This window comes from Mobula hypostoma, chromosome 23 (genome assembly GCF_963921235.1).
Source record: "Mobula hypostoma chromosome 23, sMobHyp1.1, whole genome shotgun sequence".
Lineage (NCBI taxonomy): Eukaryota > Metazoa > Chordata > Chondrichthyes > Myliobatiformes > Myliobatidae > Mobula > Mobula hypostoma.
In genome coordinates, this window is record NC_086119.1 from 39,903,674 (window position 1) to 39,929,622 (window position 25,949).

At 43.7% G+C, this 25,949-nt stretch overlaps 1 protein-coding gene and 1 non-coding gene across 2 annotated transcripts in view; both read left to right on the plus strand.

The window, feature by feature from the left end:
* Window positions 1–25,949, plus strand: part of vps37d (VPS37D subunit of ESCRT-I) — a 56,349-nt gene that overhangs the window by 12,774 nt on the left and 17,626 nt on the right. The window contains exon 3 of the mRNA XM_063031973.1: window positions 20,926–21,008. Within this exon, the coding sequence (XP_062888043.1) occupies window positions 20,926–21,008 (83 nt within the window). The remainder of the gene's footprint in view (window positions 1–20,925; window positions 21,009–25,949) is intronic.
* Window positions 6,075–6,148, plus strand: LOC134337132 (U4 spliceosomal RNA). Its single transcript, XR_010015942.1, has one exon. It is a non-coding gene; the product is annotated as a U4 spliceosomal RNA (small nuclear RNA).

Consider the following 25,949-nt stretch of genomic DNA (forward strand, 5'->3'; position numbering starts at 1 on the left):
TCATAGGGGGATCAGAAGTGGAGAGAGTGAGCTATTTCAAGTTCCTGGGTGTCAAGATCTCTGAGGATCTAACCTGGTCCCAACCTATTGATGTAGTCATAAAGACATCGGCTATATTAGGAGCTTGAAGAGATTTGGCATGTCAACAAATACACTCAAAACTTCTATAGATGTACCATGGAGAGCATTCTGACAGGCTGCATCACTGTCTGGTATTGGGGGGGGGCGGGTGGTGCTGCTGCATAGGACTGAAAGAAACTGCAGAGGGTTGTAAATCTAGTCAGCTCCATCTTGGGTACTAGCCTACAAAGTACCCAGGACATCTTCAAGGAGCGGTGCCTCAGAAAGGCAGGATACATTATTAAGGACCTCCAGCACCCAGTACATGCTTTGTTCTCAGTGTTACCATCAGGTAGGAGATACAGAAGCCTGAAGGCACACACTCAGCGATTCAGGAACAGCTTCTTCCCCTCTGCCATCCGATTCCTAAATGGACATTGAAGCTTTGGACAATACCTCATTTTTTAATATATAGAATTTCTGTTTTTTGCATGATTTTTGATCTATTCAATATACGTGTACTGTATAAAGTATACTGAATAAGATTTACTTATTACTTTTTTTTCTTCTATGTTATGTATTGCATTGAATTGCTGCTACTAAGTTAACAAATTTCACGTCATATGCTGGTGATAATAAACCTGATTCTGATTCTGTGCTAGGAACTTGCCAGCCTTATCTAATCTGACCTATGGGTGAATTCAAACCCAAATAATATTGCTGCCTGATGAAGTGGAGTAATCCAAGGTTAATCAAATACAGTATTAGCAGTAACTTGGAGCAGTGTGAATTGATTGTAGAAATATGCCAACTATATTTGATTAATATGATAGAGGCTTTGATGAGGTGATGCATATAGACTTCCATAAAGCATTATATGCCGAACCATAGACTTGCCATGGAGACTGCTGCCCATGGGTGGAAGCATGGATAGAGAACTGGCAGAGTGATGGGAGGAGGCAGTGTAACCAATGGTCACTTTTCAGATTGGAGGGGACTTTTCCCCAGCTGGCACCATCACGACCATTGCTCTTCTTAATAAATATTAATATTGGGCCCGGATGCATAAGAATTGGCTTTCCAAATCCGCAGATAATCGAGACCTGGAAGAAGGATTGCAGTAGGCCTCAAGTGGCCTACGCACGTTGTGAGCATTTACGCTTGTGCGTTGGTGTGTCTGCGTCACTCTGCAATTCGGGCACGTCACGCACACACCTGCCCACGCAAGGCTTTATGGTCATGGTAGTCTTTCTCAGGGTAAACAAGTTTAAAGCAAGCGTCTTTTTTCATAAAAGTGAAACGTGTCCTCCATAATTTTGGAGGTCTGTAAAGCTTTATGGAAGGCATTGCAGCCAGAGTTCCTTCCCTGTCCTTCAGTCGCCCAATGGGAAGCTATTGCAGCGTAGGAGGAAATGCGATGCTACCAAGCAAACCAATCACACTTGTTGCGGTCTGCGTTGTCGCGATGCATAGTTACATTTTGGGAGAGGTGCGTGTCAGGCTACAGCGTAGGGATCCACGTAGGTTCTGCGTAGGGTTCGCAGCTACGCCGTACCTACGGCGTCCATTTGACGCAGAAGTATAAATCAGCCTTTATATTTCAACTGGAAGAACAAGGAGAGGCATTAGAAACTCAAAGACACCATGCAGGAAAAGAGAGATCTGGAGATACTGTATGTATGTGAGTTTTCTTGGGGTCAAGGAGGTTGAGAAACCAATTCATATTTCTGTTTCTCAGCTTTATAAAGAGAGACATGGAATGCAAGAGCAAGGAAGTCATGATCAACCTTTCTAAGTTAACGTTTTGGCCAATATTGGAGCATTTTGTCCAGATCTAAATAGTTCAGGAAAAATATGAAAGCCTGGGAGGGGACGTGGCTGGAATGATTCCGGAAGTGAAGGATTCCGGTTGCAAAGGTAGACTGGAGAACCTGCAGAGGTTGAGAGGGAATCTGACAGGAGCATGTTAAAATGATGAAGGATCCAGTTGGAACAGGTAGAAAGTGGAGCAGAAGTGAAGTGTGGAAAACTTCTTTTTACATTGCGAGTGGATGGGTTCTGAAGTGCATTGTAGCATATGTAGTGGAAACAGATTGAATGATGGTGTTCTAAGGACAGTTGAATACAATACTTGAGAGGACAAAAATGGCAAGGCTGCAGCGATGGACTAGCTAGCTGGATTGTTCTTGTATAGAGTCAGAACTGACTTAATGATCAGATGGCCCTTCCTATATTAATATTGCTGAGATCCTGAGCTGATTGGTTGTCTGTCGCATTTGATGATGATGGACACTTGTGCGGGTGAGTTTTTAAAGTGGAAAAGACTTTCTACTGGGACAGTTCCACTCTCTTGGCCTCGGATATCTGGGTCCGTTGGTACGGTTAGTCGTCAGGGCTGGTGTCTTCCTTGGTTGCAGTGGATGACCGTGACTTCTTCCGTGCCTTGTCATACCCTTCACTCTCCACAAAACTTTGCAGAACCTCCTTCCTGGTCATTGGATCTTGTTGATCTCATCAGCTCAGTCTGCCTGAGCTGACAATGTATGCGAGGACAGGCATAAACCTATTTCACCGGGGGGAGGGGAGCATGAGGCCCGTCTGTTTCACTGGGGGGAGGGGAGCATGGGGCCCACCTGCTATATTCACCTGGTTTAGCCCACCTGTCGAAGTAGTGTACATGGTCTGGCTGCTGCCACATGCAGACAGGTACTTGGAGCCGGAGGTGAGAGCTGAGTGGTGGGGATCAAGGTGAGTGAGTTGCTCCGGAATGGACGCCGCAGCAAGCCCTCTTCATCAGCCCTACCATCAAATGTTATCGTTCTCTCTGAGTAATTTAAATTCTATGTTTGTTTAATTGTTTTGTTGCCCACCTTAAGATTGTATTTCTGTTTTTCTGCTTTATGACAACCATACTTTCTGTCCTCTTGGTCACTTCTGTCTTTGGACTTTCTTCAACGACTATATCTAGTATCTCTTGGAGCTTCTCTTTAGAAGTAACTATCAGCACTGTGTTGTCTGCGTATCATTGGTTGATCAAATTGTATCCACCAATTATCATGTCTGGAATGCTGTTAAGTTCTCTTAGAACCTTCTCGCTATAAAGATTGAATCTTCTTCGATTGTCGATTGAAATCCGATGACGTCCACTCCTTTAACGGTGAGATCTTTGATGACTATACAGTCCTATCCTGGACCCACAAGCTCTATTGCAGGTGGGATATGTATATGTAGTAGTGGTGGCAACCATGGCTGCATTTTTCCTGGCTCTCTTCTGCTGTCTTCTGGTTGTTCTTTCCATCTCCAGAATACGAACCCTGTCCCTACCCAGCTGTCGCCAAGTGGTACGGTCGGCAGCAACATCCTCCAGGTCCTCGGGTCTGATCTTGCACTTCCTTAAAGCATTCTTCATCTGATCCTTATAGCGCTTCCTTGGCCCTCCAGCTGAGCGTCGACCATGATGTAGCTGGTCATATAACACTCTGCGGGGTAGTCGACATGGGGGCATCCTTATCACGTGCCCCAGCCACTGCAGCTGACGCTGGGTGATCATGGCCTCAATACTCCTGCAGTTGGTCTTTACAAGTATTTCAGTGTGAGGCACCCGCTCACGCCAGGTAATTCCCAGGATGCGCTGGAGGCAGCTCATATAGGTTAGGTGACAGAACACAACCCTGTGTGGCTCCCCTCTTAATCTGGACAAAGTCACTTGCTCATTTTCAACTCTCATTCCTGCTCTTTGTTCCCAAAACAAATTTCTGATGATTCTGATGTCTTTCACATCAATGTCCAAGCTCTTCATGCCTCACTTTATTAAAGGCTTTGGTGTAATGGATGAAACATAATTATAGGTCATTCTGGACCTCGATGGCATGCTCACAAATCATTTGAAGGAAGAAGATCACATTTCATATTCCCTAGCTTCAATGAAGCCCCACTGCTCTTGTGCGATCTCCGGTTTCATGTTGTTTCTTGCTCTCATCATGATGATTCATAGCGGGACTTTCACAATGTGACTCATGAAACTAGTTGTGCGGTGTAATTTGCATTCAATTGCTTTAGGTTTCTTAGCCAGTACAATAATTAACGACTTGTTCATTTCCTCAGGTATTTCCCCTTTATCATATTTTTCATTCAGTAAATCTGTCAACCATTTAATCCTGAAATCTTTCAGCACTTGAATCATTTCTATAGCAATGCCATCTGGTCCTAATGTCTTATTCATTTTCATGTTCCCCACTGCTACTTTAACTTCTAATTTCATAGTCGGTGGGCCAACCACGTTCTTAATCGGAATCGGGTTTATTATCACTGGTATGTGTCATGAAATTTTTTAACTTAGCAGCAGCAGTTCAATGCAATATATAATATAGAGAAAAAAAAATAAGTAAATCAATTACAGTATGCATACATTGAATCGATTGAAAGTCGTGCAGAAAACAGAAATAATATATATTAAAAAGTGAGGTAGTGTCCAAGGGTTGAATGTCCATTTAGGAATCCAAATACACCTAAGTCATTGGGTGTATTTAAGGCAGAGATAGACAGATTCTTGATTAGCCACGGCATCAAAGGGTATGGGGTGAAGGCAGGGGAGTGGGGATGATTGGAAGAATTGAATCAGGGCATGATTAAATGGTGGAAGGGGAAGAAGCTGTTCCTGAACTGCTGAGTGTGTGTCTTCAGGCTTCTGTATCTCCTACCTGATGGTAACAGTGAGAAAAGGGCATGCCCTGGGTGCTGGGGATCCTTAATAATGGATGCTGCCTTTCTGAGACACCGCTCCTTGAAGATGTCCTGGGTACTTTGTGGGCTAGTACCCAAGATGGAGCTGACTAGAATTACAACCCTCTGCAGCTTCTTTCAGTCCTGTGCAGTAGCCCCTCCCACCCATACCAGACAGTGATGAAGCCTGTCAGAATGCTTTCCACCGTACATCTATAGAAGTTTTTGAGTGTTTTTGTTGACATACCAAATCTCTTCAAACTCCTAATGAAGTATAGACACTGTCTTGCCTTCTTTGTAACTGCATCGATATGTTGGGACCAGGTTAGGTCCTTAGAGATCTTGACACCCAGGAACTTGAAACTGCTCACTCTCTCCACTTCTGATCCCTCTATGAAGATTGGTATGTGTTCCTTCGTCGCACCCTTCCTGGAGTCCACAATCAGCTCTTTCGTCTTACTAACTTCTCTCCTCTCATATCTTCAAACAAGTTGGCAATGTATTCAGACCATCTAGCCAGTGTACCTGCTTTTTCCATGCGTATCAATCCCTCTTTTGCCTTCAAACACCGACAAGAAGTACAAGAGTTAGCACCTGTGAGCATCCTTACCTTCTCATATTGTGAGAATTGTTCTGTTTCTCAATCTCTTTACATTCTCCATTGTTCTTTCACTTCCCTACATTTTCACTTGATTTCTTAGTCCAAAGTTTTATACTTGATGCTGTTCTTTGGGGTGATTTTCTCTTTTTCTTTCATTAGATCCAGAACTTCATCTTGTCATCCATTTTTTTTCCTTCTCTTTTCTCTTTCTTGGTATCACTTCATTGGACATGTCCACCACTGCGATTTTAAACTTCAACCAGCTTGGTGTGTTCTCCACTGTCAGAGCTTCAAGGCAAAGGACACCCAAGAGTTCAGAATTGGGGCGGCGCCCGTATGTCATGACATTAGAAATAGCTGTATTCAGCCTTTTGAACCTGCTCCGCTATCTTATGAGGACATGTCTGCTCTCCTACCTTAAATATATCTTCCTGCATTATTTCCCTGTGCTGATTCCCTTAGTACCCGAAGATCTACGGACCTGCTTTTAGTATACTTAATGACTGAAAATGCACAGCCCTCCGTGCGTGAATCTCAATGGTTTACAATCCTCTTAAGGGATGTCATTTCTTCATCGGATGGCTGATTGTTCTGAGACCATAAATCCTGGTTCCCCCGGCTGAGGAAAACACTCTCCCAGAAGTTAAGTGCCTTGCCCCTTAACAACTTGTATTTTAATTAGATCGCTTTTAGCTTTGCACAGTGGCAGTATCGTAGCCGATGAGGTTTACCTGAGGCACGATTATTGCTTATTGAAATTAGATTGCTTCTCATTTCATTCTCAATCAAGTCTGCTCATTCTATCCTCAAAAAGACAACAGGAACAAAGGGATCCCACCACAAAGCGTATCGTTACCTTCCTCCACCTCCCCCCACCCCGATTTCTGCCAGGATCACCTTCCCACCCCACCCCCCACACGTTTCTTATTTGTTCGTCCCTCCTCACACTTACCCCTGCTATCGACCAATAAGCTGCACCTGCCCATTCACCTCCTCCCTCACCTCCATCTAGTCCTTCCAGACCAGGCAACACTTCACCTGCAAATCTGCTGGTGTCGTCTGTTGTGTCCGGTGGTCCCGATGTAGCCTCCTCTATGTCGCTGAGACCTGTCGTAAACTGGGGGACTGCTTCATCGAGCACCTCTGCTCCATCCACCATGGGCGAAACTTTCCGGTGACCAAACATTTTAATTCCGAGTCCCATTCCCGTTCCGACATGTTGGTCCATGGCCTCCTCTTGTGTCCAGAAGAGGTCACCCTCAGGATGGAGGAGCAACACCTTATATTCCACTTGGGTAACCTCCAACCTGATGGCATGAATATCGATTTCTCCTTCCAGTTATAAAAAAAAATTGCCCCTTCCCTCCCCTCTTCCTCTTTTCGCCACTCTAGCCTTTGACCTCTTCTCATCTTCATTTTGCTTCACCCTGGGTCCCCTCCTCCTTCCCTTTCCGTTATGGTCCACTCCTCTCCTATCAGATTCCTTCTTCTCCAGCCCTTGACCTTTCCCACCCACCTGGCTTCACCTATCACCTTCCAGCCAGCCTCCTTCCCCTCCCCCACCTTTTTATTCTTACGTCTTCCCCCTTCCTTCTCAGTCCTGAAGAAGTGTCTCGGCCCAAAACATCACTTCCATAGATGCTGCCTGGCATGTTCAGTTCCTCTGGCGTTTTGTGTGTCAAAACAGGAACACTAGCTGCACATGACTGCTCTATTGCTCAGTAAAACTATAGTTGATCTTTTACCTCAGTGTCATTTTCCTGCACTGACACCACATCCCCAGATGCCCTGTATATTTAAAATCCCATTGATGTCCGTCTGCCTCTACAGCACTCTCTGGTAGAGAGCTTCAAGTGTTCAATACCCACTGACAGATGAAATTTCTTCTTATTTCAGTCCTAAATGGGTGATCCTTTATTCTGAGACTGCGACCTCTGATTCTAGCCGGGGAGGGACATTAGCCCTGCATCAATCTCGTCAAACCCCATGATGTTTTGTGGTTTTGATGAGATCACTGATCATTTTGCCAAACCCGAGGGTACCAGGAATCGATCTGGTGAGCCATCATTACACTCCTCCATCGTTAGCATTCCCTTTCTTGGGTAAGGAGACCAGACCTGTTCTTTATATTCCAGGCTTGGTCTCACAAGGGTACTACAGCGCCCCGGGAGATGGTGCCGCTATTTAAAAACATAATGACTATACTGATTTTGGCCTCAGCTCTGCTTTCCTCCCTGTTCCTCATAATCCTTGTCTCAAAAACTTGTCCATCAACCCAGAAGTTAGCCTTGTGATCCTTGATTAAATTATCAATAAGGAAAGAGCCCCCTTCCATCGGTAAAGATACCAAAATAATATATATATATATAACTGCTTTGTGTGTGATCTCAAACTGTGTCTCACTAAAACACACTATAGTGAAACTGTATTAGAATATCTGGCTCTATATCCCGATACAATATCAATAAAGCCCAACTCCATTCCCTTTGACAATGCTTACTGATCAATAATGATTACATTTTCAATTCCTATGCATCACCCTGAATAACAACATTTTCTTCTCACTCTCCTTCAGTAATAATTTTTAAAGATTCAATCCATGTAGATAATTTTGTAGTTGACAATAGACAATAGGTGCAGGAGTAGGCCATTCGGCCCTTTGAGCCAGCACCACCATTCACTATGATCATGGCTGATCATCCACAATCAGTATCCAGTTCCTGCCTTATCTCCATAACCTTTGATTCTGCTATCTTTAAGAGCTCTATCCATCTCTTTCTTGAAAGCATCCAGAGACTTGGCCTCTACAGCCTTCTGGGGCAGAGCATTCCATATATCCACCACTCTCTGGATGAAAAAGTTTTTCCTCAACTCCGTTCTAAATGGCCTACCCCTAATTCTTAAACTGTGGCCTCTGGTTCTGGACTCAACCATCAGTGGGAACATGCTTCCTGCCTGCAGCATGTCCAATCCCTTAATAACCTTATATGTTTCAATAAGATCCCCTCTCAGCCTTCTAAATTCCAGAGTATACAAGGACAGTCGCTCCAATCTTTCGACATATGACAGTCCCGCCATCCCGGGAATTAACCTTGTGAACCTACGCTGCATTCCCTCAATAGCAAGAATGTCCTTCCTCAAATTTGGAGACCAAAACTGCACACAATACTCCAGGTGTGGTCTCACCAGGGCCCTGTACAGCTGCAGAAGGACCTCTTTGCTCTTATACTCAATTCCCCTTGTTATGAAGGCCAGCATGCCATTAGCTTTCTTCACTGCCTGCTGTACTTGCATGCTTGCTTTCAGTGACTGATGTACAAGAACACCTAGATCTTGTTGTGCTTCCCCTTTTCCTAACTTGACTCCATTTAGATAATAATCTGCCTTCCCATTCTTACCACCAATGTGGATAACCTCACATTTATCCACATTAAACTGCATCTGCCATGCATCTGCCCACTCATCCAGCCTGTCCAAGTCACCCTGCATTCTCATAACATCCTCCTCACATTCCACACTGCCACCCAGCTTTGTGTCATCGGCAAACTTGCTAATGTTACTTTTAATTCCCTCATCTAAATCATTAATATATATTGTAAACAGCTGCGGTCCCAGCACTGAACCTTGCGGTACCCCACTGGTCACTGCCTGCCATTCAGAAAGGGACCCATTAATCGATACTGTTTGTTTTCTGTCAGCCAGCCAATTTTCAATCCATGTCAGTACTCTGCCCCCAATACCATGTGCCCTAATTTTGCCCACTAATCTCCTATGTGGGACTTTATCAAAGGCTTTCTGAAAGTCCAGGTACACTACATCCACTGGCTCTCCCTTGTCCATTTTCATAGTTACATCCTCAAAAAATTCCAGAAAATTAGTCAAGCACGATTTCCCCTTCGTAAATCCATGCTGACTTGGACCAATCCTGTTACTACTATCCAGATGTGTCGTAATTTCATCTTTTATAATTGACTCCAGCATCTTTCCCACCACCGACGTCAGGCTAACCGGTCTATAGTTCCCTGTTTTCTCTCTTCCTCCCTTCTTGAAGAGAGGGGCAACATTAGCCACCCTCCAATCCACAGGAACTGATCCTGAATCTATAGAACATTGGAAAATGATTACCAATGCGTCCACCATTTCTAAAGCCACCTTCTTAAGTACCCTGGGATGCAGACCATCAGGTCCCGGGGACTTATCAGCCTTCAGACCCAACAGCCTATCCAACACCATTTCCTGCCTGATATCAATTTCCTTCAATTCATCCATTACCCTAGGTCCTTTGGCCACTATTACATCTGGGAGATTGTTTGTGTCTTCCCTAGTGAAGACAGATCCAAAGTACCTGTTCAACTCGTCTGCCATTTCCTTGTTCCCCATAATAAATTCACCCACCTCTGTCTTCAAGGGCCCAATTTTGGTCTTAAATATTTTTTCCTTTTCACGTACCTAAAGAAGCTTTTACTATCCTCCTTTATATTCTTGGCTAGTTTACCTTCGTATCTCATTTTTTCTCCACGTATTGCCTTTTTAGTTACCTTCTGTTGCTCTTTAAAAGTTTCCCAATCCTCCGGCTTCCCACTCGTCTTTGCTATGTTATACTTCTTCTCTTTTATTTTTATACTGTCCATTACTTCCCTTGTCAGCCATGGCCTCCGCTTACTCCCCTTAGGATCTTTCTTCCTCTTTGGAACGAACTGATCCTGCACCTTCCGCATTATTCCCAGAAACACTTGCCATTGCTGTTCCACTGTCATCCCTGCTAGGGTATTGTTCCATTGAATAGCACCATAGTTCCCTTTGTTCAGCTGTAATACTGACACTTCCGAGTTCCCCTTCTCCCTCTCAAATTGTAGATTAAAACTTATCATATTATGGTCACTACCTCCTAATGGCTCCTTTACCTCGAGGTCCCTGATCAAATCCGGTTCATTGCACAACACTAAATCTAGTTGTCCGCATTATATTCTGTCCGCTGTTTTCATACCCACCTCTTTACCTAAGGGTAGGTGAAAGCAAGATTTAAAGATATTGGGAATCTGAAATTAAAATTGAAAATACTGGAAATACTCAGCAGGTGAGGCAGCATCACAAAGTTCAAAGTAAATTTGTTATCAAAGTACCTATCTATCGCCATGTACAACCCTGAGATTCATTTTCCTGTGAGCATAAACAGTAAATATAAGAAACACAATAGAATCAGTGATAGACGGTACCCAACAGGACAGACAAACAACCAGTATGCAAAATACAACAAACTGTGCGAATACAGAAATAAAAAATAACAATAATAAATAAGCAATAAATATCGAGAACATGAGATGAAGAGTCCTTGAAAGTGAGTCTATAGGTTGTGGGAACAGTTTGGTTCAAGAGCTTGATGATTGAGGGGTAATAACTGTTGCTGAACCTAGTATGGGTCCTGAGGCTCCTGTACTTTCTTCCTGATGGCGGCACTGAGGAGAGCATGGTCTGGGTGGTGGGGATCCTTGAGAGTGGATGCTGCTTTCCTGTGACTGTGCTCCTTGTAGAGGTGTTCAATGGTGGGGAGGGCTTTACCTGTGATGGACGGTCCACGTTCACTCCTTTTTGTAAGATTTTCCATTCTAGGGCATTGATGTTTCCATTCCAGGCTGGACTCAACCAGCGAATATACTCTCCACCACACATCTATAGAAGTTTGTTAAAGTTTTAGATGACATGCTGAATTGCAGATTTCTCAGAAAATAGAGGTGATGTCATGTTTTCTTCGTAATGGCACTTATGTGCTGAACCCAGTACAAATCCTCTGAGGTGATTACAACGAGGAATTTAAAGTTGCTGAATCTCTCCTTTTCTGATCCCCTGGTGAGGACTGGCTCATGGACCTTTGGGTTCCTCCTCCTGAAGTCAATAACCAGCTCCTTAGTCTTGCTGACATTGAGTGAGAGGTTATAGAAAACTAGAAACCTACCAGCACATTACAGGCCCTTCAGCCCACAACGTTGTACCACTCTCATTTCAATCTCCTTCCTATGTGCTAACTCGCCACCACCTTTGGTTCAGCCGACAACAGCGGTGTCATCAGCAAAGTTAAATATGGCGTTGGAGCTGTGCTTAGCCTCATAATCATGAGTATAAAGTGAGAAGAGCTGTGGGCTAAGAACAGAGTCTTGTGGTGCAGCTATGCTGATGGAGATTGTGGAGGAGATGTTTTTGCCAATCTGAACTGACTGGGGTTTGCAAGTGAGGAAATTGAGGATCCAATTGTACAAGGAGGCATTGAGGCCAAGGTCTTGAACCTTATTAATTAGTTTTGAGGGGATGATAGTATTAAATCCGTGGAGAGAGTTGACATTTCAATTATAATAAGCTTTCTTCAGAACTGGAAATGGACCCATTTAGCAACAATCCCCATTCATAAATCCTTGTGATAGAGTAGAAGTTAGTGCAATTGTTTTACCGTGCCAGCAATGAATGATTGGGGTTCGATTCCTGCATGCTGCCTGTAAGGGGTTTGTACGTTTTCCCTGAGACCATGTGACTTTTCTCTAGCTGCTCCAGTTTCTTCCCACGTTCCAAAGATATATGGTTAGGGTTAGTGAGTTGTGGGCATGCTATTTCGGCCGCAGAAGTGTGGTGACACTTTCAGGCTGCTCCCAGCTGATTTGATGTGACACAACCGATGCGGTTCACTGTCTATTTTGATGTACATGTGACAAATTAGGCTAACCTTGTTCACTGTACATTATCAAACTATAATTTCTCTCAGGTGCTATATTACAATGTTCACAAGAGATTCTAGCATTGTCCCTACCATTGACATCAGATCTTCATTTTCTCCGCTCTTTTTGGAGTAAGTGTGTTTCACTTAATACTTTAAACTCTTGAGCACAATTCTAAAATCTGGGTATTTCTGGAAAAGCAAAACTAATGACCTGTTCTGTTTGTAGCCAAATCTTCCAAGTCTCTGTAGTGTAAGCATTGGATCCAGAAATCTGTTGGTTTTGTTTTGTTAGTCCCATTACCAATGTTTTAACTTATAATTCTGTAGACAATAAGACATCGTTACTATTTCCCCCAGTTCCTTATTTCTCCTCTCCATGTTTAAGGGACCCATATATTTAACTTATCTCTTTTTACATGTTAGTAGGATACTCTTACCATCTGTTTTGTATCTTGTGATTTCTTCTAATTCTATTTTCAGTGTTTCTTATCAATATATCAATCACTCTTCCTTGAATTGTAAAACCCTCCTAAAGCTCTGACTTCATTAATGCACCAATATAAGCCTCTTCCTTTAGTTATATGAAGTTAGAGACAGATTTAGATTATTGTTCGACCATGGCTTTTTTTATTCTTTAATGAATATTTGTACATGTTATTTATTTAAATAGTTGCAATTTCTTCTCTGATATTAAAATTTCTAATGTAATTTTCCAATCTATTTTAGCCAACATATCTACAGAATTTACTTTGTTTGGTCTACTTTCAGATTATTCCCAAACTCAATATAAAATTCCATTATATTTTCATTTGCTGCTCCCCAGAGTCCCCTAACCACAGCTATTAATTAATCAGATCTCATTGCACCATATGAGATACAAATTAGCCTCGTCCTGTACTCGTTCATCCATATACTTGAGACAAAACATATTGAAGTGTTCTGCCAACTTGTTCTCTACATATCGCATCTGAAATGAAACATTTAATGCTGGAGGTACACAGGTCTGGCAGCTTCTGTGGAAAGAGGAACAAAGCTAATATTTCAGGTCAGTTATGTTTTGCTGACCGGTGGTGTAGTGGTATCCGCATTGGACTCCGAGTGGTCCTGGGTTCGAATCCAGCCGGCTCCTTGCATCCGTGCTGGGTTGAGTGTCAAGCTAGCAACTCAGCCTCATAAAACACAGGCAAATGCTTAAGAAATGGCAAGATTGCCACTTGATGTGCCGCATGGTGTGGAAAGGAACAACAATGTTTCATCAGAAGTTGATTTTTTAATAAAACTCAATTGGAACAATAATATCCTAAAATGCCCCAGAGGTATGGCTTGAAATCATACAGGTTTTTTATAGTGTGGAAATCCTCGCTAAACAAACAGGTTGTAAATCTTGGCTGTGATTCAGCGGAGGAAAGAAACTGGGCTATGCACATTGCTAGTATCCTTATGTGGCACAAGATGCAGTGGAGGATTGACATTGACATGCATATGAACAGTGTCAAGAACTGCCTAATCTTATTTGGAAACAACCGCTACCTTGAACTGCTCAATAACACCTCTAGTACAATTTCTCACAACTACCTTGCCTGTTCTTCTTCCCACCCTGTCACCTGAAAAAACGCCATTTCTTTTCCTTAGTTCCTTTGTCTCCGCTGTGTCTGTTCCCAGGATGAGGTATTCCTTTCCATAATATTAAAGGTATCTTCCTTCTTCAAGGAATGAGGTTTCCCTTCCTCCGCTACTGATGTTCTCCTCCATTTCCTGGACATTGGGTGGCAGGGTGGAGACACCTCTCTAATAAAGGATGTGCAAAGCGCTCCATCCCTCCGCTAGCACCTGCTTAGTTCCCCCCCCCCACCCCGCCCCATAGGGTCATATGAAGCCATGGGAGCAGGTGATGGATGGTTGTACGAGTAGCTGGTGCAGAGCACAAGTTCTGGTTATGTGACCACTAACGCCAGGCAGATCATCTCTCAGGAGTATTGATAATGACTGGGGTCACCCTTCTTGAAAAGACACTGCCCAGAAGAAGGCAATGGCAGACCATTTCTGCAGAAAAATTTGCTACGAACAATCATGGTCAAAGACCATGAACACCCGCATGAGACAGCACATATCCACAGAAGTTGATATGAGAAGGCCTTGGCGAGTAGGATTAAGAAAAACCCCAAGGCATTCTACACGTGTATGAAAAACAGGAGGATCACTAGAATGAGGGTAGGGCCACTCATGGATAAAGAAGGATATGTGGTTGGAGGTAGGGGAGGTGTTCAAGGAGAGGGACTTTGAATAGCATAGAACAGATAATGTTCTAGAGCAAGTTTAGGTTAAGGAAGAGGTAATGTGGAGCTTCTGAAAAACATTAGGATAGATACGTCTCCAGGGCCGGACAGGACATACTGCAGATTACTACAGGAAGCAAGGGAAGAGATTGCTGGGGAGTTGACAATGATTGTTACGCCTTTTCTGGCCACATGAGTGGTACCAGGAGCGGAGGATGGCAAATGTTGTACCACTATTCAAGAAAGGTAAAGGTACTGGTTTTTCACCTGGAACCTACCAGCCTTCTCCTTCTCACCTTCCCCCCACCTTCTTTATAGGGCCTCTGCCCCTTCCCTCCTGACGAAGGGTTCCGGCCCGAAACGTTGACTGATGGTTTCCACGGATACTGCCAGACCTACTGAGTTCCTCCAGCGTTTTGTGAGGTAAAGGTACAATCCTAGGAATAATACAGCAGTGAGCCTTACATCATTAGTAGTCAAACTATTGGAGAGAATTCTTGGGGGAAAGATTTGCGAACACTTGGAGAGGCATAGTCTTTATGGGGATAGTCAACATAGCTTTCTGAGGGGCAGGTCATGCCTCATGAGGCTAATTTAATTTTTCAAGGTGGTGACAAAACAAATTGATGAAGGTAGAGCAGTAGATGTGCTATATATGAATCTTAGTATCAGTTTGACAAGGTTTTTCATGGTAGCTCATCCAGAAAACCTTGCCATGGAAACTTAGGTTTGGATGCCCATAGAAGGCTGGGTGTGGTCATGCATGGAGCGTGTTCTGCCTGGAGGTTGCAGTGTAGTGGTGCTCTGTCAGGATCTGTTCTACTTCCTTTTGTGATTGTTATCAATGACCTGGATGAGGAAGTGGAAGGGTGGGTTATCAAATTTACAGACGACACGAAGGCTAGTGGTGTTGTGAATGGTATAGAAGATTGTCACATGTTGCAATGAGATATAGACAGGATGTAGAGTTGGGTAGAGAAGTTGTGATGGAGTTCAATCTGGAAGAGTGTGAACTTGATACAATTTGGAGAATCAAACTTGAAGGCAGAGTACAAGGTTAATGGCAGAATTCTTGGCAGTGTGGAGGAACAGGGGGATCTGGGAGTCCAATCAATAGATCCATCCAAGTTGCTGTGCAAGTTAATAGGGTGGCTAAGAAGGTGTATGATGTGCTGACTTTTCATTAGTCATGTGATGGAGTTCAAGAGCCACAAGGTAATTCTTCAGCTTTATAAAACCCTGCTTAGATCTCACTTCGAATATTTTGTTCAATTCTGGTTGCCACGTCTTAGGAAGTTTGTGGTAACCTTAGAGAGGGTGAAGACAGGATTTACCAGGATGCTGCCTGAATTAGAGAGCATGTATTATGAGGAAAGGTTGGCTGAGCTAGAACTTTTCTCTTTGGAGCGAAGGAGGATAAAAGACAACTTGATAGAGGTCTATAGGATTATGAGAGGCATGAACAGAGTGAAACTCCAGTAACTTTATCTGGGTCACCAATGGTCAATACCAGATGACGTCCTATTTAATGTGAATAGAGGAAAGTTTAGGAGAGTCGTCAGAGGTAGGTTTTTTTTTACAGAGAACACACTGTTGTTTGTGGGGACTTTTGGGGGGAGAAAACTCAGATAAACACATGGATGTTAGAAAAATGGAGGATTCTGAACTGTGTAGGAAGGCTAGATTGATCTTGGAATTAGATTGATCAAGGCGTAGACTTGCATGGGTCAGCACGACAACGTGGGCCAAAGGGCCTGTACGCTGCTGTACTGCTCTACGTACAAATTCAAAAGATCAGAATAGAAAGGTTAAGATTGAATTGAAGGTCCTGTATTACAGGTCTAGACATCTTGATTTTTATTCCATTAATATAATGGTATTTTCACTGTTAAATGGATAAGGCACCATTACTGCTTTTTTACCAAACCAGTAATGTAGCCACTGTTCCACTTAGGCAGTGGAGCTACTAGGACTTGATGTTTCAATCCCTATGGTAAATTGGCACTCTCGATGTTGGCAGTGGGCTTGGAGTGGTGACAAGGAGGGAGGGTAGGTACGTCATCGGGGTCATCAGGTGGGCACCCTCCTTCTTTGACGTTTCGTTGATAGGTATATAAACACCACATTTCCACTATGCACATAGTCTAAGAGCCTATGCTGACCAAACATCTGCCTTTACTAATCCTCTATATCTCTCAGCTTCTTTATCTGTTCCCACACTGTCATCAATTTCAACCCCTTAATTCTACATAAAAGGGGAATGTACAGAGCCCAATTAACTTACCAAACTACATATCTTTGGGATGTGAGAGCATATCCAGCCTCCACACATGTAGCACCCAGGGTCAGGATTGAACCCAACTCACTGGAGCTGTGTGACAGCTGCCCTACTGGTTGTGTCGCTGTGCTGTCCAAAAACTGTTGGAATTGTATCTTTTGGTTTCCTCTTTTGTTGGTTGGGCTTGCATATTCATTGACCATCTAGTAATCAATTAAAGGGGCTGGCCTAAAACCCAGAGCAATTCTCTGAAACAAGGCTGACGACTGCCTATGGTTGCCTTTGAGCCAAGAGGGGAGCATTGACGCTGGCATCAAGCCTGTGCTGATTTGATTGTTTGGCATGGAGAGACAGCCGAAGCTTGTTGGAACAAGAAAATGTGACAGTAGAGGTTGCACGAGGAACACGGAGGGTGCCGTAAAGCAGATGGGTGAGGTCGGAGAAACAGATGGCAATCATGGTGGTGCTCATTTTGTGGGCACTTCGTGGAATTTCCCCGGTGCATTGCAGAACGACTGCACAAACATACCCTCATTATCTCCTCATTATTGTCTCCCACTTTATAGTTATTCCCATCTGCTCCAGTCCCAGCTGTAGTCATGAGGTACCTCCAAGTTCAGGGCTTCAGGCTTGCAGCGCTGTTCAGAGACCGTAATCTGATGATAAACTCTCATTCTGTTCTGCAGATTCAGCACTCACTTTTGGAATGGCCATGTTTCTAAAAGTCTCTTCAAATTGCTAAAATGCTTTGCCATCTGCTAAGTCAGTAAAAAAAATGTCTGCTGATGGTAGAGTGGAAGGAATGGAGAGAAAGGGTAATTTATTAATCAGGAATATCAAGAACATGATGTCACTAGTTATCAGTTTAGTGGAAGGAGCAGATAGTGTGGATGGAATAGATGCTGAGGATTTAATATCAGAGAATTGGGTGGTGCAGCAGGCATGTTGGTTTTAATTATCAAACCTTTTGGCGCGTGTGTTCCTGTATCCCTCCTCAAATTTCCTTTCTTTAAGCCAGCCCATTGGGGTTTGACCATTTGCTGTCAGGAATAATTTCCCTTAATCAATTTTTCAAAATCTCAATCAATCTGAATCACAATGAGGCCTTCTTTTCCAAGGAAAGCAAGCCTGGAATTTTGTGTGGTATCTGAAATCACACTAATCCCACAATCATAATCTTCCCATAAACTGTATACAGGATTTGACGCATCAGAATCAGGTTTTAATATCACCAACATATGTCATGAAATTTGTTAACATAAACTGTATACTACTTCAACCAGTGTCAAAGTACCAATGAAATCTCTTCAGGACTACACCCTGTTTCTCCTAGTGTAACCCATTCCAGTAGAATTTGTTTAATAATTAATTAGTGGGACTTTGTATGTACTTTGCCTAAGTTTTGCACATGTAATAACAGAAGGTGCATTTGAAAAGCAATGTTTTTGCAAACAAGAGAAGGTCTGCAGATGCTGGAAATTCAAGCAACACGCACAAAATGCTGGTGGAACACAGCAGGCCAGGCAGCAGGACTGCTGAAGGGCCTTGGCTCGAAACGTTGACGATACTCTTTTCCATAGATGCTGAGTCCTTCCAGTGTTTTGTGTGTGTTGCAATGTTCTTGCGGCTTTTTCCCTTATATTTCAAGGCGTGAAGAAGCATTGATTGGTTAATTTTTAGCTTTTCCATCAATAACACACCATTGATATAATAGTGAATATATTCAGTGCTGTTTGTTTGTTCTACTCCCTTCCTCTGTGTTAAACAGTTGCCTGCTTCAGTTACACAGTTAATCAGCACCACCTATCACAGGGATGAGGACAGCGTAAATGATAGGCAGTTTATTGTTCTTAAATGGGTTCACAGCTCAGACCTTGGTGATAAATTGACAGTTTAGAGATTCATTCGTCCAAAAGAAACGGGCATTGAAAAGGCTGCAGGCACTGAGGACTTGTCAGTTCATTCATGCATGTACTAGTGGCAGGTTGGAAGTGCTGAAGGGTTGCCAGTTCCAGCCTGCATACACTGAGCACAAGCGGCTTTGGAAAAGCTACACGCTCTGGTAATCTGAAATGAGCTGGAACAGAAACTCTGCAGGTCAGGTAGCCTCTGCGGAGAGAGAAACTTAACATTTCAGGTCTGAGACCCTTCATCGGGCTGAGAAAGAGAGAAGCATAAACACGAGAAAATCCAGAGCAACACACACAAAATGCAGGAGGAACTCAGCAGGCCAGGCAGCATCTATGGAAAAGAGTACAGTCGACGTTTCGGACTGAGACCCTTCATCAGGACTGGAGAAGCATGTTAGTAGGCAGAGAAAGTAGGGAAGGGTGGGGGGTGGAACAAAGGGAATTTCTCTGACAGGGTGAAATAATGTGTTTCATTAAAAGATTAATTAGCTCCTTTGCTCAGCGAGTTGCCGATGTTGTAAATTCTGTGTAATAGATTATAGAAATGAAAGATAAAGAGGAAAAAACAACGGCAGGAAAGGTGGCCAGAACTGATACAAAGAGTAAGAAACGGCGAATTATCCAAAGTTGGAGAATTCAGCAACACACACAAAATGCTGGAGGAACTCAGCAGGCCAGGCAGCTTCCATGGAAAAGAGTACAGTCAAGATCCTTCACCCGAAACAAAAACTGGACTTTCTTCCGTAGATGCTGCCTGGCCTGCTGAGTTCCTCCAGCATTTTGTGTGTGTTGCTTGGATTTCCAGCATCTGCAGATTCACTGTTGTTTGTGATTGGAGAATTCAGCACTGAGTCATGCAGGGTGCAAAATGCCTAGACAAAAAAAAAGGAAGTGTTGTTTCTCATGCTTACATTGGCATTTATTGAAAGAGTGCAAAAGTCCATGAGCAAAGGTCAGAGTGAGATTGGGATGGTGAATTAAAGTGTCAGGCCACTACACTTCCTGCCCTTTCACCTTTTCCTTTCCCAGTAACTCAATCAGTCTTTCCAGGTAAGATGCCAAATCACTTCTGCTTCAAGGATTTGGAGTTCACGATGTGGTCCCTCTACATTCAAGAAACCAAATGCAGTTTAGCCATCCACAAAAAAATGGAATTTCCTTGAGGCCAGCTATTTTAATTCCTATCCCCATTCCTATTCCAACATGTCAGTCCATGGCCTTGTCTTTTGCCATGATAAGGCCACTTTTAGGGTGGAGGAGCAATGCGTCATGTTCCGTCTAGATAGTATCCAACTTGATGGTATGAACATCAATTTTGTGTTTTTCCCTCCTCTTCCTGTTTTCTATTCCCCACTCTGGCCTCTTACCTCTTCACCTCACCTGCCTATCACCCTCCCCCTGGTGCCTCTCCTTCTTCCCTTTCTCCTATGGTCCACTCTCCTATCAAATTCCTCCTTCTGCAGTCCTTTACCTTTCACACACCACCTGGCTTCACCTATCTCCCAGCTAGTCCTCCTTCCCCCTCCCCACCTTTTTATTCTGGCATCTTCCCCTGTCTGTACCACCTCTGAAGAAGTGTCTTGGCCCGAAATGTTGACTGTTTATTCATTTCCATAGGTGCTGTCTGACCTACTGAGTTTTTCTAGTATTTTGTGTATGCTGCTGATCATTTTGTGGGACTTATCCCAAGAGTGACCCTGAGCTTCTGTTACCAGACAATAATTCCTCATCCCATCCCCATTCTTACCTCTATGTTTGAGGCTTCTTGCACTGTTATGCCTAGTTACCCATCTCCTTTGCTGAATCACACATCCTCAGTCCTCAGTAAAGATTGTCAAATGAAATCTAATGATATACTTTGGAGCAACACACACGAAACTCAGTAGGTCAGGCAACATCTAGGAAAAGAGTAAATAGTCAACTTTGGAGATTTAAACACGAGGAATTCTGCAGATGCTGGAAATTCAAGCAACACACATCAAGTTGCTGGTGAACGCAGCAGGCCAGGCAGCATCTCTAGGAAGAGGTACAGTCGACGTTTCGGGCCGAGACCTGATGAAGGGTCTCGGCCCGAAACGTCAACTGTACCTCTAACTAGAGATGTTGCCTGGCCTGCTGTGTTCCCCAGCAACTTTGATGAACTTTGGAGATTTGTTGGATGAAGGATTATCACAGTGACCTTTCAGGTGGTAATGATTCTCAGTCTTTCAAAGTGGTCAAACTGCCACCAGGTGAATTCATACATTTGTTCCCAATCTAGTGAGATGATAGAACTCTGCAGAAATGGAACTCCGCGCTGGTGATGTTTCTTTGTGTAAGAATTATATTTACTGCTGTGATCTTCTGACTGAGTTTACTTCCTGTCTCCACAGCTGCGTACCTGGAGAGACGTAGCCCCAAGTCTGCACTGGAACACCTGCAAAGAGATATGGTCAAAAAGGAAGAAGAATCTGAGGTAAGATTTTGACAAAGCTAGAGCCCTTGTATCCCCTTTCCTGGTTTTTAACCCAACAACACAATCAGTAACCCTAAAAACTGGGGATAAGTTATTTTCTGTTGTATGGGATCTTGAATATTCAAACAGCCATCTTTATTTCCCTCCACCTTTTTATTCTGGCATCTTCCCCTGCCTTCTCAATACCAAAGTAGGTTCTCGGCCTGAAACGTCGACTGTTTATTCGTTTCCATCGATGCTGCCTGACCTGCTGAGTTCCTCCAGCATTTTGTGTGTGCTGCTCTGGATTTTGAAAGTGTACAGACTTTCTCGTGTTTATCGATATTTTGTCACTTTAAAATTATAGTGATGTCCAAATGTTAGAAGACCCAAATGTGAGCAGGCAGTCTCAAATCTGACCCAGCCATAATGTTAACAGAATGTTAAAGGAGAGGGAATCAACATTATTATGTGGGCTATTTATACCTGCAGACAGATGCTCTGAGATAATTGATAGTTTAAATTACATTCCACTTTTATTAGCCTGATTGTGAGCTGTGAAGACATCAAATTAAGCACTTAAGAGACTAAAGTCCTTTGCCTGGGAATGTTTTAAATTTGTTTTCATACTGCTTAATCAAATGGATTAACACCTTTGTGTTAGTTTGATTTTTCTGAGGCTTCATTTCTCCCTCCCTTGAATCTGAGACAAAAGGCTGTGAGCTCAAAGCTCCAGCTTGGATCGGGTAATTGTGATGGAAAAGATGCTCGCGCTTGTCGCAGGTCATCCTAACTCAGGTGGGAGTATTTGAGTAGCCACGAGCTTGATGAATTCCCCCAAGTTTTCTGGTCTGGGAGGCCTCTATTGACGTGGAAATTTGATGGTGTTTCAGGAGCTTCTACAGGTGTAATTAGGAGTTGGGAAATGGCCACAACTTATAGAACATAAAACAGTGCAGGAACGGGCTCTTTGGCTCACAGTATCTGTGCTGCCCATGGTGTCAAATTAAATTAATCTCATCTGCCTGTCTATGGTCTAGCTCTCCATTCACTGCCTGTTCATGTGCTTTCATAAGTGCCTCTTAAACATTGCTATTGTATCTGTTTCTACAACCTCTCCTGGCGGCATGTTTCAGACACCACTCTATGTGTATTAAAAAGAAACAAACTCGCCTCACATTGTGTTGATGACACAAAGGTTGGGGGTGTAGTAGATAGTGTGGAGGGTTGTCAGAGGTTACAGAGGGATATCAATAGGATGCAGAACTGGGCGGAGAAATGGCAGATGGACTTCAACCCAGATAAGTGTGAAGTGGTTCATTGTGGTAGGTCCAATTTGAAGATAGAATATAATATAAATGGTAAGACTCTTGGCAGTGTGGAAGATCTGAGAGATATTGGGGTCAGTGTCGATAGGACACTTAAAGCTGCTCCGCAGGTTGACAGTGTTGTTAGAAGCTGTATGATGTGTTGGCATTCATCAACCGTGGAATTGAGTTCAGGAGCCGTGAGCTAATGTTACAGCTATATAAGACCTTGATCAGACCCCACTTGGAGTACTGTGTTCAGTTCTGGTCACCTCATTACAGGAAGGATGTAGATACCATAGAGAGAGTGCAGAGGAGATTTACAAGGATGTTGCCTGGACAGGATGGTGTACCTTATGAGAATGTACTTGGCCTTTTCTCCTTGGAGCGATGGAGGATGAGAGCTGACCTGATAGAAGTGTATAAGATAATGAGGGGCATTGATTGTGTGGATAGCCAGAGGCTTTTTCCCAGGGCTGAAATGGATAACACAAGGGGGCATAGTTTTAAGGTGATTGGAAATAGGTACCAAGGGGATGTCAGGAGTAAGTTTTTCACACAGTGTGGTGGGTGTGTGGAATGCACTGCCAGCAACGGTAGTGGAGGTGGATACATTAGGGTCTTTTAAGAGCCTCTCAGATAGGTACATGGAGCTTAGAAAAATAGAGGGCTATGCACCAGGGAAATTCTAGGCAGTTTCCAGAGTAGGTTACATGGTTGGCACAACATTGTGGGCCGAAGGGCCTGTAATGCACTGTAAATTTCTGTGTTTTATGTTCTATATTACCTTCATTCTCTCCTAAACCAGGGGTCCCCAACCTTTTTTGCATTGCGGACCGGTTTAATATTGACAATATTCTTGCGGACCGGCCGACCGGGGGGGTGGGGTTGCCAGCGGACAAGCGTAGCAGTCAAATGCGTTGTTTACCCAGAAAGACTACAATGACCATGAAGCCTTGCACATGCACCAGTGCGCATGCGCGTCTTGACCTGCTGATTCCCCCCACCAGCAAATCCTTTTTGGCGATTCTGTTCGTGGGGGTGGGTGTTAATCACTACTGGAATATAGGTGATAAGTGGGTAATACACTCAATTTTGTTTCTAAAAGGGTTTATCTAATGAATTTAATATTAAACACACAGCGCATATTTTCCTCGCATGAATATAGTGATAAGTCAATTATCAGGGGAGCTTGAAGTAAGTGTTGAACAAACTTCCAGTAGAAGTGGTAGAGGCAGGTTCGATATTATCATTTAAAGAAAAATTGGATAGGTATATGGACAGGAAAGGAATGGAGGGTTATGGGCTGAGTGCAGGTCGGCGGGACTAGGTGAAAGTAGCGTTCTGCACGGACTAGCAGGGCCGAGATGGCCTGTTTCTGTGCTGTAATTGTTATACGGTCACTTATAAGTCAATAGCATCATAACATTTTTAGTAACATTTGGATATTAAACACACAGCACATATTTTCCCCGTATAAATATATAAAATCATTGCAACACACCAATATCGCTGAATCAGTGGGAGCCCTGGGCTTGTTTCTCTGCAACAACACGGTCCTATTGAGGGGTGACGGGAGACAGCGATACTCGAAGGGGGTTCCTTATGTCGAGTCTATTCCGCAATTTGGTTTTCGTTGCATTCATCGCAGAGATACGTTGGAAATGGAAGCAACGTTTTCAGTGCTTTTGTGGCTATCTCAGGATATTTAGCCTTGACTTTGATCCAAAATGCCGGCAGAGATGTTATGTCAAACATACTTTTCAGCCCGTCGTCATTTGCAAGCTCGAGGAGTTGATCTCCTTCCCACCCTGACACGGATGACGCGCGGGTCATGACCTCGTATGCGTAATGGCTGATCAGTGGGCGTGACAGGGAATGAGGAAAGGTGCAGCTGACTCATATCGCCAAATCATATTGTTTCCTCGCGGCCCAGTAGCGCATGCTCTGCGGCCCGGTACCGGTCCGCGGCCCGGTGGTTGGGGACCGCTGTCCTAAACTTCCTAATGGTTTACCTTTCTACTGTGGGGATTAAAACCGACTATCTACCTGATCTGTATCAAAGTTCAAAGTCAATGTATTATCAAAGTATATGTACGTCACCATATACAACCCTGAGATTCATTTTCTTGTGGGCATACTTAGTAAATCCAATAACCATAATAGAATCAATGAAAGCCCACCCCGCCAGGGCAGGCGTTCAGTGTGGCAAAAGACAACAAACTGGGCAAATGCAAAAAGATAGAAGGAAAAAAAGTATTAATAATAAATAAATAAGCTATAAATATCGAGATCGTGAGATGAAGAGTCCTTGAAAGTGAGTCCATTGGTTGTGGGAACAGTTCAGTGATGTGCCAAGTGAAGTTGAGTGGAGTTATCCCCTGTGGTTGAGGGGTAGTAACTATTACTGGACCTGGTGGCTGAGGGTTAGTAACTGTTACTGGACCTGGTGGCTGAGGGTTAGTGACTATTACTGGACCTGGTGGCTGAGGGTTAGTAACTGTTACTGGACCTGGTGGCTGAGGGTTAGTAACTGTTACTGGACCTGGCGGATGAGGGTTAGTAACTGTTACTGGACCGGGCGGATGAGGGTTAGTAACTGTTACTGGACCTGGTGGTGTGAGCCCCGATCCTTCTGAACCTTCTTTCTGATGGTAGCATGAAGAAAAGAAGATGACCTTGGGTGGTGGGGGTCCCTGACGATGGATGCTGCTTTCCTGCGACGAAGCTCCATGTAAATCTGTTTGATAGCGGGGAGGGCCTTACCTGTGATGGACTGGGCTATATCCGGTACTTTTTCTACGATTTTCCATTTGAGGGCATTGGTGTTTCTCTTACCAGGCTGTGCTGCAGCCAGTCAATATATTCTCCACCACACATCTATAGAAGTTTGTCAAAGTTTTAGTTGCCATGCCAAATCTTCGCTAACTTCTAAGGAAGTAGAGGCACTGCTGCGCTTTCTTCATAATTGCATTTACATGCTAGGCCCAGGACAGGTCCTCTGAAATGATAACAGCGAGGAATTTAAAGTTGCTGACCCTCTCCACCTCTGATGCCCCAATGAGGATTGATTGGCTCATAGTCCTCTGGTTTCCTCCTCCTGAAATCGATAATCAGCTCCTTGGTCTTGCTTACACATTGAGAGAGAGGTTGTTGTTGTGGCATCACTCAGCCTGATTTTCAGTCTCTCCCCTATAGGCTGATTCATCACCACCTTTGATTTGGCCAACATTAACGATGTCATCAGCAAACTTAAAAATGGCATTGGAGCTACGTTTAACTTCAGTCATAAGTATGAAGTGAGTAGAGCAGGGGGACTAAGCACACAGCCTTGTGGTGCTCTGGTGCTGATGGAGATTGTGGAGGAGATGTTGCTGCCAGTCCGAACTGACTGTGGTCTGCATATGAGGAAAACGAGCATCAAATTGCACAAGGCGGTATTGAGGCTAGGGTCAATGAGATGGCATCTGCTGTGGACCCGCTGCTCCCATAAGCAAACTGGAGTGGGTCCAAGTCACTTCTCAGGCAGGAGTTGATGGGTTTCATCACCAACCTCTCAAAGCGCTTCATCACAGTGGATGTAAGTGTTACTGGATGGTAGTCATTGAGGCGGGCCACCATGTTCTTCTTAGGCATCTCTGCTTCTTATAACTTT